The 20,132-nt window shown below is 38.4% G+C and overlaps 1 protein-coding gene across 11 annotated transcripts in view; it reads right to left on the reverse strand.

Moving 5' to 3' along the window:
• The window catches only part of Myo9a (myosin IXA), a 242,541-nt gene that overhangs the window by 135,192 nt on the left and 87,217 nt on the right, over positions 1 to 20,132 (reverse strand). For all 11 annotated transcript variants that reach the window (XM_074061667.1, XM_074061666.1, XM_020181924.2 and 8 more), the window contains 3 exons: positions 11,731 to 11,820; positions 8,776 to 8,892; positions 3,894 to 4,028 (listed from right to left, as the gene is read on the reverse strand). In XM_074061667.1, the coding sequence (XP_073917768.1) occupies positions 3,894 to 4,028; positions 8,776 to 8,892; positions 11,731 to 11,820 (342 nt within the window). The remainder of the gene's footprint in view (positions 1 to 3,893; positions 4,029 to 8,775; positions 8,893 to 11,730; positions 11,821 to 20,132) is intronic.

Raw genomic sequence — 20,132 nt, forward strand, 5'->3', positions numbered from 1 at the left:
TCTTCTTGCCTGTCTTCCAATTCACTTTCTCTTAACTTGTATCTAACTACCAAAAATCATCTTGTGTTCTTAATTCCAGTGTCCTTTTTAGCTCTAGATTTTCCTGAATTGGGTAGAATAGTTTGGGGTTCAATAGTTTGTAATAAATGCATTGCTCTTTTTAAAATTTTTTCTTGACATCATAGTTACTTTAAAGTCCATGTCTGATGACATTACCTCGATCCCCTATAGTTCTATGGTCTCATTTCTCTTGTCTTGGCTTTCATCCATGTTAGTTTTCTTCCCTATTGATCTTTTCTTTTCTTACCAGAGGTAATTTTAGCACTGGGATGACTTCTTCCTCTAACTGAGAACAATCTGCTCTTGACAGATGGCTAAGAACACTAGAAATTCTATACTATTTTAACCTTATCAGGAACTGAGATGACTTGAACTTGGCCTCAGTCCCCTAAATGCTTAATCTATCTCTTCTTACCTTCACTTCAAATATGTAAACCTTTGGGCTCTAAACCTAAAGTCTACAGGAGTTATTAACATGAGCCTCCTCTGAGCTTTTGAAGCAATAGAAAATTCTGCTATTCCTCAGAACCTTGAGCCTGGTGCAGCAACCTAGTACCACAAGAGAGAAAAGTCTCTAGAAAGAACATAGCGTCCAAATGCTTGTCTGGCTGACCTAGATTTCCTTCCTCTAAATCTAGGCCTCCACTATTTGAAATTTAGTGCCTTCAAGGTTATTTTGTTCACTCTTTTTGAGGTGTTCTCCAAAGTCAGTCAGAATTTTCTATTCTGACATCACCAAAAGTAGAATGAAAAAGAAAAACTGCTAGATTAGGAATGCCTCAAATCAGATTCTTACATGCCAAATTTTCTACCTTCAATGCCTGGCCCAATGACTGGCATATGGCTGTTATTCCACTTACTAATGACACAAGTAAAGAAAAGAAGGGCAGCATTGTAAAGAGTAAAAGGAAACAGACCTTCAAAGTTCAGAAATTTCCCTGTCTGACTCTTATTCCATGTTATCATACCAATACCTCGATTCAGGACTCAGAATCACTCACTCAAACTATTTTAGCTGGATTTTAACCGTTAAGAAATGTTTTACACAATATTTATAGCCAAGGTATTTCTTATGGCTCCTCTATATCTAATCTAGACTAACAGAAAAGGTAAAAATAACGTCAGTTTACAATAGAAGAACACTTTTCTTTTTTCAAAAGCAATTTAATGATCCACAGAGCAACTGATGCTTTTCTTTGGAAAATATAGAATACAGTGAACAAAACTCATTCCCTAATCCCTCTATCACTTACATCTATTTGCAAGAGATAAAAGATATTAATCAAGCTTGATCTAGTTTAAAAAGCACAGGACTGAATCAAGAGACCAACACAGTAATCCCAGCTCAGCTTCTGGTAAAAAGTAATAATTAATGGAACTGGGGAATTCTGGTACGAATAATTATGTTAGTCATCATCTATAAAATTAGGATAAAAAAGGTCCTGCCTGATAAGTAACATTATACAAGTTAGTTAATATTATAATAATGGTATCACTGAACAGTTCTAGTGTAATGTCTAAATAAAAGGTCAAGTTTAAAACTTTAAGCATAAAAAAAAATAAAATAAAATAAAAAAAAAAAATAAAACTTTAAGCATACATTAAGGTAGCCAGGACTAACAATTCTTATGTCAACTGTTAACCAGTCATTATACCCTTTATGCAAAACAGTGTGCTTGACACTAGGAGAGAGAAAACAAGCCCCAAGACTGAGCATATCAGTTTTTCTTACTTTATAGATCTACTAACTGCTGTGTTTTTTATTCACTTCTCATTCTTTCCCATTTTCCTTAAGTTAACTGTGATGAGCCCTGCTGCTGGCCATCTCCTCATGCACAAGCTGAAATTCTGGGTTACAATCTCAACCTGTTGCTGATTTCATACTTAGCTGGAAACCCCACAGTTTTTAGACCTTCCCACCCAAACAATTCTCATGGAAACTGAAAAGTCATTCATCTTCTACTGACTGAATTGATCCTGAGATTCTCACAAGGAATATCTAGTCATACACCTGGTCTCTACAAGCTACCCTCGTTTTTTTGTATCCACGTTCTGTGCTGACTTAAGGTTCTGTAAATAAGCTTCTATATCCCATCTTAGAACTCGGAGACCAACACAGTCAAGCAAGCATACTTAGTAGTACACATGGCAACCAAACTCAGAAGACCAATTAAAAATCAACATCCTCAATGCAAATTAAAGCCACACTAAGATTCCACCTCACCCCTGTTAGAATAGCCACATTAGCAACACCACCACCAACAGGTATTGGCGAGGATACAGGGGAAAAAGGAACTCTCCTACACTGCTGGTGGGAATGTAAACTAGTACAACCACTCTGGAAAAAAATTTGGAGGCTACTTAAAAAGCTAAACCTTGATCTACCATTTGATCCAGCAATACCACTCTTGGGGATATACCCAAAACACTGTGACACAGGTTACTCCAGAGGCACCTGCACACCCATGTTTATTGCGGCACTATTCACAATAGCCAAGTTATGGAAACAGCCAAGATGCCCCACCACTGACGAATGGATTAAGAAAATGTGGTATCTATACACAATGGAATTTTATGCAGCCATGAAGAAGAACGAAATGTTATCATTTGCTGGTAAATGGATGGAATTGGAGAACATCATTCTGAGTGAGGTTAGCCTGGCCCAAAAGACCAAAAATCGTATGTTCTCCCTCATATGCGGACATTAGATCAAGGGCAAACACAACAAGGGGACTGAACTTTGATCACAAGATAAAAGCGAGAGCACACAGGGAGATATGAGGATAGGTAAGACAACTAAAAAGTTAGCTAGCATTTGTTGCCCTCAACCCAGAGAAACTAAAGCAGATACCTTAGAAGCAACTGAGTTCAATAGGAAAAGGGGACCAGGAACTAGAGAAAAGGTGATATCAAAAAGAATTAACCTAGACGGTAACACAATGCACAGGAAATCAATGTGAGTCAACTCCCCGTATAGCTATCCTTATCTCAACTAGCAAAAACCCTTGTTCCTTCCTATTATTGCTTATACTCCTTCTTCAACAAAATTAGAGATAAGGACAAAATAGTTTCTGCCAGGTATCGAGGGGGTGGGGCGGGGAGGGAGGGGCGGAGTGGGTGGTAAGGGAGGGTGTGGGGGCAGGGGGGAGAAATGACCCAAGCATTGTATGCACATATGAATTAAAAAAAAAATCAACATCCTTAACAAAAACCCAGAACAAACCCATGAATCTTTATTTAAAGATGCACTCAACCTACAGCTCAGGAGGCAGAGATCAGGAGGATTATAGTTAGAAGACCCAACCTCAACAATTAAGCTGGGCATGAAGGATATGATTGTAATCCCCAGCTATGCAGAAGGCATAGGTAGGAGTATCACCATCTAAGGCCAACCATGGACAAAAACATGAGACCCTACCTGAAAATAACTAAAACAAAAAAGAGCTAGAAGATTGTAGCAATGAGGCCACAATAAAGCACTCAAAAAAACAAGAACATATTAGCAAGTTTATTTGGTGACTATTATAAAAGAAAAAGAGGGTTAAGAGGATGGCTCAAGAGGTAGATCAGGCATGGGGGTCTGAATTCAGATCCCAGTATCACCAATATTTTAGTTGTTCTCACCATATCTAAAATGACCCAATTCACCTCTGAAAGGGCCTTTTCTATTCGGATAAACTTTGCTACCATCTGCATTTAAAACAAAAAAAATACTCCCATATGACATGGCTCATAAATTCTGCTCTAATGTGTCATTTGCTCATAATGCTATGATCGCCACACTGTCTGCACTGAAATACAAGATCATGACCTACACATGTTTAGGTACTCACTTGCTCCAACTTAAAGATGTGCTGATTAAAGTAATGCTGCAAACGTTCATTAGCAAAATTAATACAGAACTGTTCAAAGCTATTATTTTCATAATCTTCAAACCCAAAAATATCCAGAACACCAATGGACAAAGTCTGAAAAATAAGAGAGAAATTCGGTTAAAGGAGGAGGCTCAAATTTATGAATGAACAGTATCTGTAACATAAATAGCAAAATACTCACTTCTACAACAGTAGAGATGGGATTGTTTTTGGCCAGTATTGAAACAAAATATAATTAAACAAAATATATTTTAAGAACTATTTTAGTTCTCTTAATTTAGCAAGCAGTTTGACATTTTTGTTTACGATGGTTATACAGGGAGCTTCACTGTGACATTTCTTATGTGTGTATATTATACCCTGAATTAGTTCATCCCCTCCTTTATTCTCCTTTCTACCTTAGTCCTCTTCTTATGATTTCAATAGGTTTGAATGTTCCCTATTCATACTTGTATAAAAAGTACATCAATCATATTCCCCTTCTTTACTTTATTCATTTACCCTATGCCCCAACATTAGTAAAACTTAAAGCATATCGGTAAGCTGGGGGCCGCTTGCTCATCTTGGTACTTGGGAGGTTAAGATTGGGAGGCTGGCAGTTTGAGGTCAACCTAGGCAAATAGTTCCCAAGACCCCATCTCCAAATCAGAGAAAAATGGACTGAAGGTGTAATTTATGGGGTAGAGCGCCTGCTTTGCAAGCCTGAAGCCCTGGCTTCAAACCCCAGTCCTACAAAAAACAAAGTGTATCAGTAAATATCAATAAAGTTAGTAATATTTTGTTTAATTATTTTAAGACACATTGATATTTATAATCACTGGATTTAGTGAAACAGACTTGTGGTAAAGCTGCCTTGTTGCAGATGGTAAAGAATATTGTAAAACATTTGATGAGGTTAATTAACTGCATTTTTTCTTATATTTCAGAGGCAAATCATTTGAGAATTGATTTACTCCTGTTTTAAGTTTTATTTTGTTTTTTTCAACAATAACTAATTGTGGAGCACTGACAGAGATGGAGATTTTGGTGGTAGGGAGATACTACCTCACCACTTGCAGGGTGTGTGTGTGTGCTTGTTTTTTTGTGTGTTTGGGGAGTCTTTTGGGAGGGGGTGGTTCTGAGAGTTGAATTCAGCCTTGTACTTGCTAGGTAGTCCCTAACACTTGAGCAACTCTGTCAGTCTTTTCTGCATTGGTTATTTTTTAGATAGGGTCTGACTTTATGCAGGGCTGGCATGGACCACGATCCTCCTATTTGTGCTTCCCTGCATAGCTTGAGGATGACAGAACCATCATACCTCATCACTGACCAAGATGGGAGTGTCAGGAACATTTTGCCTGGGCTGGCCTCAAATTGCAATCCTCCCCATCTCTGCCTGCCAAGTAACTAGAACAAGCTTGAATGGCCACCAATTCCAACCATTTGTATGTTTTTACCACTATAAGAATTCTCATTGTAAGGTATTTCAGGCAGACTTACAAATTAACTAGTTTTAAAGTAACTCTTCTCCATTATAAATGTTTCTATAGCTGCTATCAATTGGAAATTAAAACAGTAGAATACTGATCCTAGTTTCATTTTATACAACATTTCTTGGCTGTGCTCTTTGGGGCAAAGGCAATGACAGGAAAAATAGCTTATACTAGTTTCATAATGTATGCTTGGGGTTTTTGTAAATAATCTTCACTCAAATAAAATTACTATTTTCAATACAAAAAATTTTATATCTCATCTTCATTTTAATTTTTATCCTAATTATTTTTAATTCAAATTTTTCACACATGTAATCCACTTTCAGCACACTTTATCCTAATTGTAAAACACGTTTTTAATACATGTAATTTCTGTTTACATTATAAAAATGTACTTATATCTCAGCCTGAGAAATCTGACAAATTCCTAAATTCAGCCATCCCTAAGCGCCAAGAGGAACTGAAGCCACGGGGATGAGAAAAATCAAAGGGCTACTCAAGTGAAGACTCAGCAGAGCTAGGTTACTCCTGACGATGCAAAGACTTTCATTTTTCCAAATTCGACTTCTACACCCCAATAAATGGAATTTGGCTTTAAGAACTAATTAAGAAGTGTATTGCATTAGTTGCATCCAAGTTAAGAATGATATGAGATACAAAAGCATCTAGTTTCATAAGGTTAAAATTGAATTTTTACTTAAACAAATAAAAGAGCCTCAATGATCCAGGCATGGTGATGTGCACCTATGATCCCAGCAATCGGGAGGCAGGTAGGTTGTAGAGTTAAGTTACCAGCCTGGGCTACATAACAAGACCCATACTCAAAAAAACAAACAAATAATACAAGGTTTAAAATACTAGCTCAAAAAGATTCTAAGAAAAACCAGCAATCCTTTCCTCACGCTCACTGTCTGCTCTTTGAAGTGAACAACTCTTAAATCTGTTAGGTGTTTGACAGTGTGGAGAGTGGTCTGTTCCTCTGCTTCTGGATATTTTATTCTAAACATTATCTTTGTAACTTCTCACCACACATGACACAGATTCAGCTCTAATAGATGAATAAAAAACAACTTTTATTGTTCCATCTCATTCTCTCTTTTTTTGGGGGCGGGGGTAAGAGGAACTTGTTGGGTTTCCCTATATAGCCCAAGCTGGCCTTGAACTCCCAAACCTCCTGCCTCAGCCTCGAGAGTGCTGAAATTACAGACGTGCCCCACCATACCAATCTCCACCTCATTCTTAAAATATAGTAGTAGGACAATTTTTGTTAAATGAAAATTTCTCTCCATGGTGCTAAGAGATGTAGAGCAAACTGATATAATGAATGTAAAACACTGGGGTTTTTTTTTTTGTTTTTTGTTTTTTTTTTAACTCTGCACTGAGAAGGCTGGGTCACAGCTCAAATATGCTAAGCAAGTGTCAGGCCACAAGTTCAAACCACACTGCTGGCAATTTTTAAAAGAGACTGTACTAAAACAATATTTTATGAATAATTCTCTTGATTTTGTGATTAATTCTGTTGGCTAAATAGAGGACCTTTAAAAAATAAAAATAATGCAGGCTGGTGAAATGGCTCAAGTGGGAGAGTGCCTGCCTATCAAGTGTGAGGCCCTGAGTTCAAATCCCAGTACCACCAAAATTAATAATACCCTTCAAAAATAAGGCAATTTGATAAATTAGGTTATAATTTAAACCAATTTTACAGCTATTTGAAATACAAAAAAATAAAAAGAGCAATTCTACATTTTTAGGATTAAAAACAATAAAGATGACAGTTCTACTCAATTTGTTGCATAAGGGTTACTGAGATAATAAAACTTATTGAAACAATTAAACCTAAAATACATATTATCTGCCATATTAAAAATAAGTTCCAATGCCTGGTGGCTCAGGCCTGTAATCCTAGCTACTCAGGAGGCAGAGATTAAGGAGGATCACAGTTCGAAGCCAACCTAGGCAAATAGTTCCGTGAGATATATCTCAAAAAATCCTTCAAAAAAAATAGGGCTGGTGGACTGACTCAAGAGGAAGGCACTGAGTTCAAGCCCCACTACCCCAAAAAAGTAAGTTCCAATTGGAAAAAAGCCTAAACGAAAAGTATACTACTAAATAATGCATAATCTTGGACTAGAAGAGGCCTTCCTAAGTAAATAAATACATAGAACACAGGACTAGAAAGGAAGAATGACAGAAATAGCTATATACAAACATAGCATAAACAAATGTTAAAAGTCAAGTAACTTAAAAAAATGTACAATATACATCAAACTGAATCTCTGAACTGTCCATAAGAAACAGCTACTAAAAAGGGAAAAGTAACCAACAGACAGCATTAAGATACAAAGAAATAATACAGAGAAGAAAGAAAATCAAGAGAACAACCTACATCACTGAAAAGAATGGCAAAAAAGAAAAATGGGATAGCTGCACTCATCCCTTAGGAAATATAAGCACTGATGATGACCAGTGGATATAGGTAACAGAAATTATTCTGTTGGTGGAAGCATACAGTCCCATATGGAAAGCACTTTAAGCTACTCAGGGGGTGGGAAGAACCGAGGTTCAAGACCAGCTTGGGCAAAAAGGTAGCAAGACACCATTTCAACAAAACAAGACAGGCCTGGGGGCAAGTGCTGTCATCTCAACTACACAGAAGGAGAAACTCGATCCCAGGCCAGCCGGGGTGACCCCAGCTGAAAAATAACCTACAGCAAAAAGCAAGAGGACTGGAGGTGGGATTCAAGTGGTAAAGCAGTTGCCTAGGAAAACAAGACCCTAAGCTCAAACCCAGTACCACCACAAAAAAAAAAAAAGAAAAAAAAAATGTAGCCAAGCATTGTAGTACACAATCCCAAGGGCTCAGGAGGCTGAGCAGGAGGGTCTCAAGTTCTAGACAGCCTGGGCTACACAGCGAGATCCTGTCTGGAGAAAATGAATTAATAATAGTAACATTTGTTACAACATTGTTTCTAATAAAACAAAACTAATTTGCTTTTAATTAGTGAATTTATAGTAGTATACTATATACTACAAAATCATTAAAAATAATGACACAAAGGAGAAAAGAAAAAAAATGCTCAGATACATAATGACACAGTATGTTTCAAGAGAGCTGATGTAAAAATAGACATTTCAAAGAATACAACTGTTTTATTCTATTTATATTTTTAAGTGAAAGTGTACATGCATGCTTTTAGTATGTAAATACATAGAAGACACAGAACAATTCATGTAAAGACAGCATAAATAACTGAAGAAAAGGTGATATTTACTACTCTATATACTCCTGTGCTTTAAAATGTCAGGTAGGAAGCAGTTTATGAAGCAGTCTCCAGAGGAAAAGATATCATGAACCAACACATCTTTACCTTGGTATTGTGCTCCAGATCTTTACCATTCAGAAGTGCATGGTTAATTCGAAAGACTATCCAGTCAAACAGAGCACTATACAGAGATTTAGCCATGGAGTTCCTTACTGTCACAGCCTACAAAACAAGAGGGTTGCATGAGTGCAAAGTGGAATTGATAATAGCATCTAAGATATTAAAACAAAGTATGTTTTTGCTCTCAAGAAAGAAAATATACTATCCTGAAATAGAAACTAATTTTTATCTCAATATAAGTATCTTATAATTGAAGTTTTCTGTATGTACTAATTTAGTCCAACTCAGGGAATTTAAACTAAAATTGTCATGAAACTGAAACTAATAGTTCAAAGCATTTTTACTGAAAAGAAAGAATGCATAATGGGAAGTTTTACAAACGACCTCACCAGCTGAAGTGGGGAAGAACATTCTAGCAAAAAGGCATCTGTGCCTGGTGGACACATTCACGCGCTTGAAGCATAGGCTCAGAAGCCCACAGTGGCACTCTGGTCTTCAGTGTCTCCACGCATCTTCTACAACCGCTCCACCCCAGGAAGAGTGTCAACTCCTTCATGATGTACTTAGAAAGTTTATCTTTTCCCTCACTTCAAGATTTTTCCAGTTTATGGAAATTCTCTGTACTAGTTCTAAGTTCAAAATTGTTCTAAAAAATAAAGCCTATAAATTAAAGAAAATTCACCATTTAAAATGCACTTGAGCATACAAAAAAATAAGGCCTAGATCTCACAGAATTGAGTCCTGGCACTTAAAGCACAAATACTAATAATTTATAGATTTATTACCTGGGAGCATATTTTTAAGCTTGTATATTCAGGTATGCTTTTGTATCTCTGTTCTGAAGTGTAGAGGAAATAGAGACTAATGATTGAGAACTCAACTACCTTCCAAACTGTATTTATCTTATTCTAGCTATGCAACCACAGTAAGGACGCTTAAATTCTTAAGCTATAGTATTATACATTTGTAAATTGGAAATAATATTACAACTTATAACACAAAGGTGATAGATTAATTTCTGAATTTCAAGGATTAACAAAAAGCATCAAGCCAGGCATGATAGTACTTGCCTGTAATCCCAGCACCTGGACTACACAGTGAGACACTGTCTCAAAACAAGACAACACACACACACACACACACACACTCTCTCTCTCTCTCTCTCTCTCTCACTCACTCACAAAGGCCAGTGCAGTGGCTCAAGCTTGTAATTGAAACCACCTTGTAACAGAGATAGGAGGATCACTGTTCAAGTCCACCCAGGGCAAAAAGTTAGCAAGACAAAGAACAAGCTGGGTGTGGAAGTACATGTCTATGTGAGAAGCAACGGTAGGAGGATCACGGTCTGAAGCAGCCCTGGGCACAAAAAAGTGAGACCCTAACTGGAAAACAGTAACTAAACCAAAAGGGACTTGGAGCATGGCTCAAGTGGTAGAGCGCCTACCTAGCTAGCCTGAGGTCCTGAGTTCAAATCCCACTATCACTAAAAGTTTCAAGTTTCCTCACAAAAAATAATTACTTACAGAGAAAAAAGAAGACCAATACCAAATTATCTTCGTAAGATCAAAATGTCAACATAAAAAACTTGAATATATATGTAAGTTCTTCAGAGTTCTGAGAGAAAACACAATGTGACCCTAGAATTCTACATTTAGCCAAGTTATCAACAAAGTATCTTGAAACTATCAAGAAAACCAGTACTAGAAAGTATATACAGTATAGTTGATTAACATTGTTTTACCCCAGAAGGCAGAAAAAATGGAGACCATCTGATCAAATTCCAGCAAAGCAAAATATTTTAAAACTAAATAAACAAGCAATAAGACACAGAATAAGCATGCTATCACAATAAATTTTATGAGTTCAATTTTCAATTAAAAGGCAGACTTTCAGATTAAAATGTAGTACTATCTGCTTAGGCCATTTTTATAAAAACATCAATCATCAAGAATTCAGATATACCAATACTCATTTATTCCATAACTCCACCGAATCTTATGCTCCCAGCCCTTTTCTCTAAAATGCAGTCCAGCCTTTTATAACCCTAATACGAAATAATATTCCCCTTCCCCAAGACCTCACTGAGCATTTCCTATCCCCTTGAGAAGTACCAATGTTCTCATAATCCTGTAAACCAGAAACACGGGCTCCACCTTGACACCTCCTTCTTATTCCTGCCCACCATTATTCAAGTCATTCTTCTATTGAGCTTACCATCTAGATTTTTTCTTTAATCAATATATCATCATTCTAGACAAAGCAAACATCTTTCTCCTCACTCCTAACAGCCTCTGAACTCCTCTCTCTACATCCAATTCTTGCCTTCTGTGTTAAGACAGAATCCTAAAATGGCCCCAAAAATTGTCATTCCCTGGTGTGCATGTTCTGTGTAATTCCCTTCCTGTGATGACAATCTTGACTGTCAACTTGACTGGACTGAGGATGCCTAGGAGACTAGAAAAACACACCCCTGGATGTGTCTGTGGGACACAAATAATCCTATAGCAAAAGGAGAGAGGAAGGAAGGAAAGGATAGAAGGAGGGGAAAAAAAGGAAGGAAAAGAGGGAGGGAGGAAAAAGAATGGCAAAGGAGTGGCCAACAATAAAAAATTAAACAAGCACAGTGTAAAGAGCTAGAGTAACTAAGGAGAGCACCTGAGGAAGTCCACGGGAACCAACAGTGCTCATTTACAATTCTGCCTACCATCTACTTCCCGACATTAACACCATGAAACTCAGAATGATGATGAGATTAAGATCCTTGAAGAAAAAAATTTCAAGTTTGTAAATCAATGAAAAAACTCATGATCAAATTCCACAGGCCTAGAAAAAATTTCAATCAACACTTTTTGTTTAATGTTATTTTCATTTTGTTAAGAGAAAAAAAACACACAAACTGCTAAAAATGTTCAAATTCTTTGATTTCAAAGAAAACCATACCTCTGCCAGCTTGTATGGTAAAACAAGCTTTTCTCCCACTGTGACTGTCTTCCTCGTTACTAATGCTTCAAATAGCATCTCTTCTTTCACCTAAATAGCAAAAGGCAAAGTTCAAAAGTAAGTTCAAGACAAACAGTTGGATTATTTTGTTGAAAAGCCAAATGGAGTAAAAACTTTAATGAGAATAGCAAATATGCAATAGGGAAAAAAAGGAACAATACAGAGAAAACACTGGCAATTTAAATACTGGCTGATATGGAATATAAGTGTCCTGCTCACTCAGTTCATCCTCCCAAAAAAGATAACAAAGTTAAGTAAAACAAAGAGGTCTTTTTAATTTAAAGTTTGCTTACAGCATGGGGGTTAGCTTCATTATTGAGTGCTTGCCTAGGTACAGGCCCCAGCATCACAAAAAAAAAAACCCAAAAAAAAAAAAAAAACTGCTCTATGATTATAATGGTGAATGTTTCAGTGTCCAGAATACAGAAAATATAAACTACAAAAAAATTTCAGACAAGCAATCATAATCTCACAATCTGGAGACAAAGAGTAAAAGATGGAAGTACTTCTTGCATTCCAGGAATAGTCTGAAGTGAATTACTTATGTTTAGGTTTCAGATGTTTGTTTTTTTCATGAATATTAAATTTGAAGACATAGCTAACACTTCCTGTGTTTTCATTCTTTCCTCAGAAGGAAACACTATCATGAATTTGATAGTTTAGTTCTTGTTTCTATACATTTGCATGTATTGAATGTACTTATAAATACTACGATATGTTGTCAAATGGATTTAACTCTTATTTACGGTACCATACTGTTCACGTGATTTTGAGATCTAAATTTGTTGATAATTTAGATTAACCTTATTGATTTTAATTACTATCTAGTATCCCAACATATGAATATAACAGTGTGCAACCCACTCTTCTTTTTATACTATTTATAATCACATTTATACTATTTCCAGTTTTTTTTTTAATTTTTATTGTTTTATTATTCATATGTGCACACAAGGCTTGGTTCATTTCTCCCCCCTGCCCCCACCCCCTCCCTTACCACCCACTCCGCCCCCCTCCCTCTCCCCCCCACCCCCTCAATACCCAGCAGAAACTATTTTGCCCTTATTTCTAATTTTGTTGAAGAGAGAGTATAAGCAATAATAGGAAGGAACAAGGGTTTTTGCTGGTTGAGATAAGGATAGCTATACAGGGCATTGACTCACATTGATTTCCTGTGCGTGGGTGTTACCTTCTAGGTTAATTCTTTTTGATCTCACCTTTTCTCTAGTTCCTGGTCCCCTTTTCCTATTGGCCTCAGTTGCTTTTAAGGTATCTGCTTTAGTTTCTCTGCGTTGAGGGCAACCTTCATCTTGTGATGACAAAAAGCTAACAATAGAATTGCCAATTCATTATGTGCATACTGGAGCTTCAGGGGACACTGCCAACTCCTACGAACAACTTTCACTCATCTGCTCTATGATCAGCAGCACTGAGAGATCCCATTTCTTCAAATCAAATCTTAACTACACTTAGTGTTATCAGACTTCTGAATTTTTTCGGGGTGGGGGGGTGTTGGCTTTTTTTGTTTGTGTTTTTTTGGCAGCACTAAGGTTTAACTCAGGGCTTCACACTTGCTAGGCAGGCACTCTACTCCACCAGCCCTTTTGAGGTTTGGGTATTTTCAACATAGGGTCTCTGCAACTCTTTGGCCAGGGCTAGCATCAAACCACAATGCTCCTGATCTCTGCCTCCTGAGTAGTTAGGATGATGATGATGATGATGATGATGATGGTGACGATTATTATTATTATTATTATTATTATTATTATTATTATTTTGGCAGTACTGAGGTTTGAACTCTAGGCCTCAAACTTGCTAGGCAGGCACTCTACCATTTGAGCCACTCTACCAGTCCCAGTCCCACTCTACCACAGCACTGATTGGCATGAGACAGCAAAACAAGGACACTGACAAAAACATATATACATAAGAAAAACATTAATAAAATTTTAATAATATTTAAATGTCAAGCAAAAAAGATTGGAAGGAGGTACAGTCATAATACAGAAGCAAGTAATACTGCACCACCAGCAATTATGCTAATAAATTTTCAATTTATAAATACACAAAGCTATTGGCAATTTTATTGTCAGTAAGCGTTTTAAAGGATGATTTTGAGCCATATTAAAAGGTAAGGTATCTAGCAAATCTAACCCCAAAAAACAGAGTTGCAAAAGTGGTGGAACAATATGGTAGATTATTTGACTCTAAGAAAAAGAAGAGTCAGGGTAACAGGACAGACTATATTCTAATGAGAAAAAGAGATGAAGCACAGCAGGAAATCAGAAAGGAGGTGACAGGACAGCTGCAAAGCAAGGAGAAACAGGAAGGCAACAGAGAAGGGTCAGAAACAGTGAACAACTCCAACACCAGATTTTGGGGAGGTGAGGAGGGGCAACCACCACAAAGTAAGACAGGCGGCGGCCCTGGGCACACACTGGCAGATCTAGCTGCAGGATAAGCTCACATTTCCCGCAGCTCTTAAACCCAGTGCAGGGATTTGGTGTAACAGTGACTACTACTAGGTGGCAGGCTAGCACTGGAAGATAGTCATTTTGTTATTCCCCGCATCTTGGAGTGCACCATCTTCACAGAGGGCCTATGGTTTGAGACTGAGCTACTCTGGAGACCTGAAAACAAGTAACTACCATGGTTCAGGAACCTGGGAACACCTTGCCACAGTATCTGGGTGAGAGAGATGGGGATCATGGAACAACTGAGAAGTTTTCTGTTTGGGGTGTTTTGGGGGGGAGGTGGGAGGGGGTACAGTACTGTGGTTTGAACTCAGGATTTTGCACTTGCAAGGCAGACACTCTACCGTATCAGTCACACCTCCAGTCCTTTTGCTCTGGTTACTTTTGAGATAGTGTCTTGCTTTTTGCACTAGATCATGATCCTCCTATTTATGCTTCTCACAATAGCTGAGATAACAGGCACATGTCACCATACCCAACTTTTTCTATTGAGACGGGGGCCCTATGAACATATTTTTGTCCAGGCTGGCCTGGAACAGTGATCCTCCCAATCTTGGCATCCCAAGTAGTTAGGACTACAGTCATGAGCCATTGGCCCACTGAGAAGTTTAAGTGGTAGGGAGCTCAGGCAGTGATGAGCACAATGGGCAGCAGCCCCACCCTCTGAGGTGAAGAACAAACCTCATCACTGAAGATGACTGCAGAAACAGACCTCTGAGCGCCAAGCCTGTGGCTGGCAGAGTGTTCTGCCTCCTACTCCCAACTATGAGATGGTTGTTATAGGGTGGGACAAAATTCTGAGCCCAGGTCCCTCAGCTCATGTGATTTCACCAATGTCCTCCCTACACAGGGTGACTGACTAATAGGCTACTTGGGGTCTGAGAGCACTGACATCAGCAGGCAGAGCACCTGACTTCCTCAGGTCTCCTTCTCCAGTCCAGAACTCTGTGTTCTGTTTGCTTCCTACACTCTCCAATGCATTCAGGGGATGCCCCTAGGCGTGGATGCTTGCTGCCTTTGGGGGAACACGGAGGACCAGTGGAGCAAGTAGGTACCTGCCTGGCACACAAGCAGCAAGGGACCTTGAAGCCAGAAGCACCTCTCAATACAAAAAGACCTTTACCAGACCTACCCTCAGCACATGAACAGCTCCAACCTAAACACCAGTAGCTAAAAGACACTTCAAAAGTCTTCCTTTCTCTGACTGGTACTGGTACTGTTATTAGCGCTGGGACTACCATGAGCACAAGAATGAATATTTGACTACTGAGCGATACGCCAGTCCAGTGGTGAGAAACTTACTTCAATCCTGCCACTACCCAGTTCTGCCTACACAATGTGAATACTACAGCTGAAAAACCATAGGTGATTAAAACTTCCAACTGATGTTTTGACCTAAGATGTACAAATCCTAACAGAAATAAGGCAACATGATTCTTCCAAAAGACAATTCCATAACAATGCACTTTAATGACTATAAAGTGGATGAAATTGCAGACAGAGAAGCCAAAAGAATGATTATAAGAATGATCAACAAAATCAAAAAGGACACAATGTAGGCTATGAATAAGGAAGTCAATAAAGTTATAGAAATCCTACAAAAAATTGAAATTCTAGAAATAAACACCTACGTTTTACAAAAACAAAAAACAAACCTCAGTTGAAGGCCTTACTAATAGACCGCATTAAGTGAAAGACAGACTGTAAAGCTTAAAGACAAGGGAGAAGATTAGAACATTCAGATAACAACAAGGAAAAAAATAAGAAAGTACAAATGGAACATGCAACACTATGGGACGTCATCACAAGGCCAGACCTACAAATCATGGGCAAGAATAAGAAAAGTTGCAAGGCAAATGCATAGAAAACATGTTTGAAAATCACAGCATAAATTTTCCAAAATATTGGAAAAGAAATTATCAACTAGCTACATGAGGATTTTTAAACACCAAATTGACCAGAAAACAATCTCACTACATCATATTAAACATAAAACACTGTGTACACAGTACAAGGGAAGAAGACTGAAAGCTGCAAGACAGAATCAGCAAGCTGCATATAAAGGCAAACCCATCAGAATAACAGATTTCTCAATAAAAACTCTAAAAGCAGAAAGGACATGGAACAATTCATTTTAAGCCCTGAAAGAAAATAACTACCAACATAGATTACTGTATCCACCAAATTATCCTTAATAATTGACAGAGAGGTGGATTCCAAGATGGCGGCTAGAGGGAGGAAGCAGAAAGCAAGCCTCCTATAGTGAAATCGTGGAGAGACGCTGGAGACACACTTTGCAGGGATAATCACTGAGAAGAGGCATAACTTTGACCCCTCCACATCTCGAGCCAGTGCAGAGAATCTCCACTTCACATTAAACGGAGAAATCAGGAGGGCCCCGGGCCGCCACTCGCTGGCGCCCAGACAGCTTGGGAAGACGTGGACCAGGTGAGCTTCCTGGTAAGCGGTTCTCCCACAGACAAGCCTGGGCCAGAACAGCATAGCCCCCTGGACAGACCAACCTTCACCCGGGGAAAAAAGAGAAACTGAGTAATAAGCAGTAAGAGCAATAAAGACAAGCAGGAAAAAGGGTGGGGCGCACTGAGCGGCGAAGATTGGGGGAAGGGAATCCTTCCCGGAACTGTAAATAAACAAGCCCGATGGTCCAGAGAGGCTCCGTTGGGAGCGGGAGCGCGCAACCAGCAACCAGGAGCGGGAAAGCTTGTGAGAGTTGTTGAGGGAGGAAAACACAGGAGAGGAGGGAAGACCCACTTCCCAGTGAACTGTAAAAAAACATGGCGGCTGGCAGGAGCAGCACCACCGCCCAGTAATCAGGAGCGGGAAATCTTGTAAAAGTGGTGGTGGGAGGAAAACTCCACAGGAGGGGGGGAAGACCCACCTCCCACATGAACTGTAAACAAACATGGAGGCCTGACAACGCAGATGCAGCGTCACCTTTCCCAGTGTGCTTGGAAAGGGGAAAGCAGAGGCTCCCGCACAGGAGAACTCTGAGTAAACAAAGCCTGTGGGTCCAGGTGAGCGCTAAGCTCACCCCCAAGATCTGCATAAATAACGCCGCCAGCAACAGCAGGCTGACAGCAGTGGGCAGGTGAGCCACAGCTGCAGAAACCATTCTCAGAACTGTCTCCAGACTCTTTTTTTTTCTTTGTCTCCCTACCTTTGCTGAGAGAACAACCGAACTACACCTGCATGCTTAAAAACTTACTGAAACGGTATTGCATTTGAACTTGGGACACTTGGTGGGGCTTCTGTGTGTGTGTGTGTGTGTGTGTGTGTGTGTGTAGTTTTGTTCTACTTTATGCGTCCCCTTTGATGAGACAACTACAGAACAACATCTGAGGCACCATCTCCAGGATTGGAGACTGAGACGGACACCCAAATTGTTAAGACTGAAACTTCATTACATTTGAACTTGGAGATTTTTTGGGTTTTGGTTTTTTTAAATTTTCAATTTTTTCATTTTATTTTAATACATTTTTATATATAGATTTTTCTTTCATTTATTTTTTTATTTTTATTCTTATCTTTATTTTTATTTTTGATTGTCAATCCTCTGTCTCTTTAATGTCTGTTCAGCTTACTGTCAATTAGTACACTAAAGCTCCATTTTTATACCTTTGAAACCTTCTGTCTGACACCTTGTTCTGTTTTCTCCTTCCAGTCTGTGTATTTGTTTTTCCCATTTCTTTAACTTCTTCCTTTCCATCACCTCTCACCCTTCCATTTGTTATTATTACAAGCTAGAAAATACTTAATTGCACACAGTACAGGGACAGTAACAACACCAAAGACAATGACGGGAAGACAGAAAAAACAGGGAAACCAGTTTCCCCACAGCAAAAAATTAGTACAGGAACCAGAGGGGAATGAAGAGAACAGAAACTCAGATCCAGACTCCAACAAAATGAAGATAAACTATGCCAAAGGATCCAATGAAGCTCACAAGAATAATTTAAAAGAAGACATACTACAGGTACTCAATGAGAATTTTATAGAGATGATACTGGATAGGGTCAACCAAAATGTACCGGAGACACTCAAGAAATTCCAAGACAACAAAAATAGAGAATTTGAAAAAGGAAAAGAAGAAATAAAGGAAACCACAGAAGCACTGTGTAAACACCAAAGTGAAACAGAGAACACAATGAATAAACGGATAAATGAACTCAGGACAAAAATAGACAACATTAAAGAGGAAACCACCCAGGATATGGAAAACCTCAGAAAAAAGAATGAAACAGAACTGCAAAACAAAACAGAAGGCCAATCCAGCAGACTAGAACAAACAGAAGACAGAATCTCAGAACTTGAAGATGAAATGGTGATTAAAGGAAAAACTGAAGAACTATTAATTAAACAACTCAAGACCTGTGAAAAGAAAATGCAAGAACTCACCGACTCCATCAAAAGACCAAACTTGAGAATCATGGGCATCGAAGAAGGAGAAGAGGTGCAAGCGAAGGGAATGCGTAATATATTTAACAAAATAATAATGGAAAATTTGCCTCCAGGACACCAAACAGACCAGATCAAAGTAGAACTACCCCACGACATATCATCATTAAAACAACAAGTTCAAAAACTAAGGAAAGAATATTGAAGGCTGTAAGAGAGAACAAATAAGTAACATACAAAGGTAAACCCATCAAAATCACAGCAGACTTCTCAACAGAAACATTAAAAGCAAGAAGAGCGTGGGGTGTGATCTTCCGGGTACTGAATGAAAATAACTTCAACCCCAGGATACTCCACCCAGCAAAACTATCATTCAAAATAGATGGAGCAATAAAAGTCTTCCATGATAAGCAGAAACTAAAACAATATGTGCCCACAAAGCCACCACTACAAAAGATTCTGCAAGGGATTCTGCACACAGAAAGTGAAACCCAACTTAACCATGAAAAGACAGGCAGCACCAAACCACAGGAAAAGAAAAAGCAAGAAAGTAGAGAGTAACCTCAACTTAGGTACACACAATCAAACCTTCAAACAACTAAGACAACTAAATGACAGGAATCACCACATACCTATCAGTACTAACACTTAATGTTAACGGACTTAATTCACCCATCAAAAGGCACTGCTTGACGAAATGGATTAAAAAGGAAGATCCAACAATTTGTTGCTTACAGGAGACCCATCTCACCGACAGAAATAAGCACAGGCTTAGGATGAAAGGCTAGAAGAAGATTTACCAAGCCAATGGCCCCCGAAAACAGGCAGGAGTAGCAATACTTATCTCTGACAAGGTAGACTTCAAACCTACATTGATCAAACGAGATAAAGAAGGACATTCCATACTAATAAAAGGGGAAATAGACGAAAAGGAAATAATAATTATCAACCTGTATGCTTCCAATGTCAACACACCCGATTTCATCAAACATACCCTGAAGGACCTAAAAGCATATATTAACGACAACACAGTGGTTGTGGGAGATTTTAACACCCCATTATCATCAATAGATAGGTCATCTAAACAAAAAATCAATAAAGAAACGCAAGATCTAAAATATGCAATAGATCAAATGGACCTAGTTGATGTCTACAGAACATTTCATACAACTTCTACACAATATACATTCTTCTCAGCAGCCCATGGAACCTTCTCCAAAATAGATCATATCCTAGGGCACGAAGCAAGTCTCAGCAAATATAAGAAAATAGAAATTATACCGTTCATACTATCTGATCACAATGCAGTAAATGTAGAACTCAACAACAAAAGTAAAGACAAAAAAACATGCAAACAGCTGGAAACTAAATAACTCATTACTTAATGAAGAATGGATCATTGAGGCAATAAAAGAGGAAATTAAAAAGTTCCTGGAAGTCAATGAAAATGAA

This window comes from Castor canadensis, chromosome 19 (assembly GCF_047511655.1).
Source record: "Castor canadensis chromosome 19, mCasCan1.hap1v2, whole genome shotgun sequence".
Taxonomy (NCBI): domain Eukaryota; kingdom Metazoa; phylum Chordata; class Mammalia; order Rodentia; family Castoridae; genus Castor; species Castor canadensis.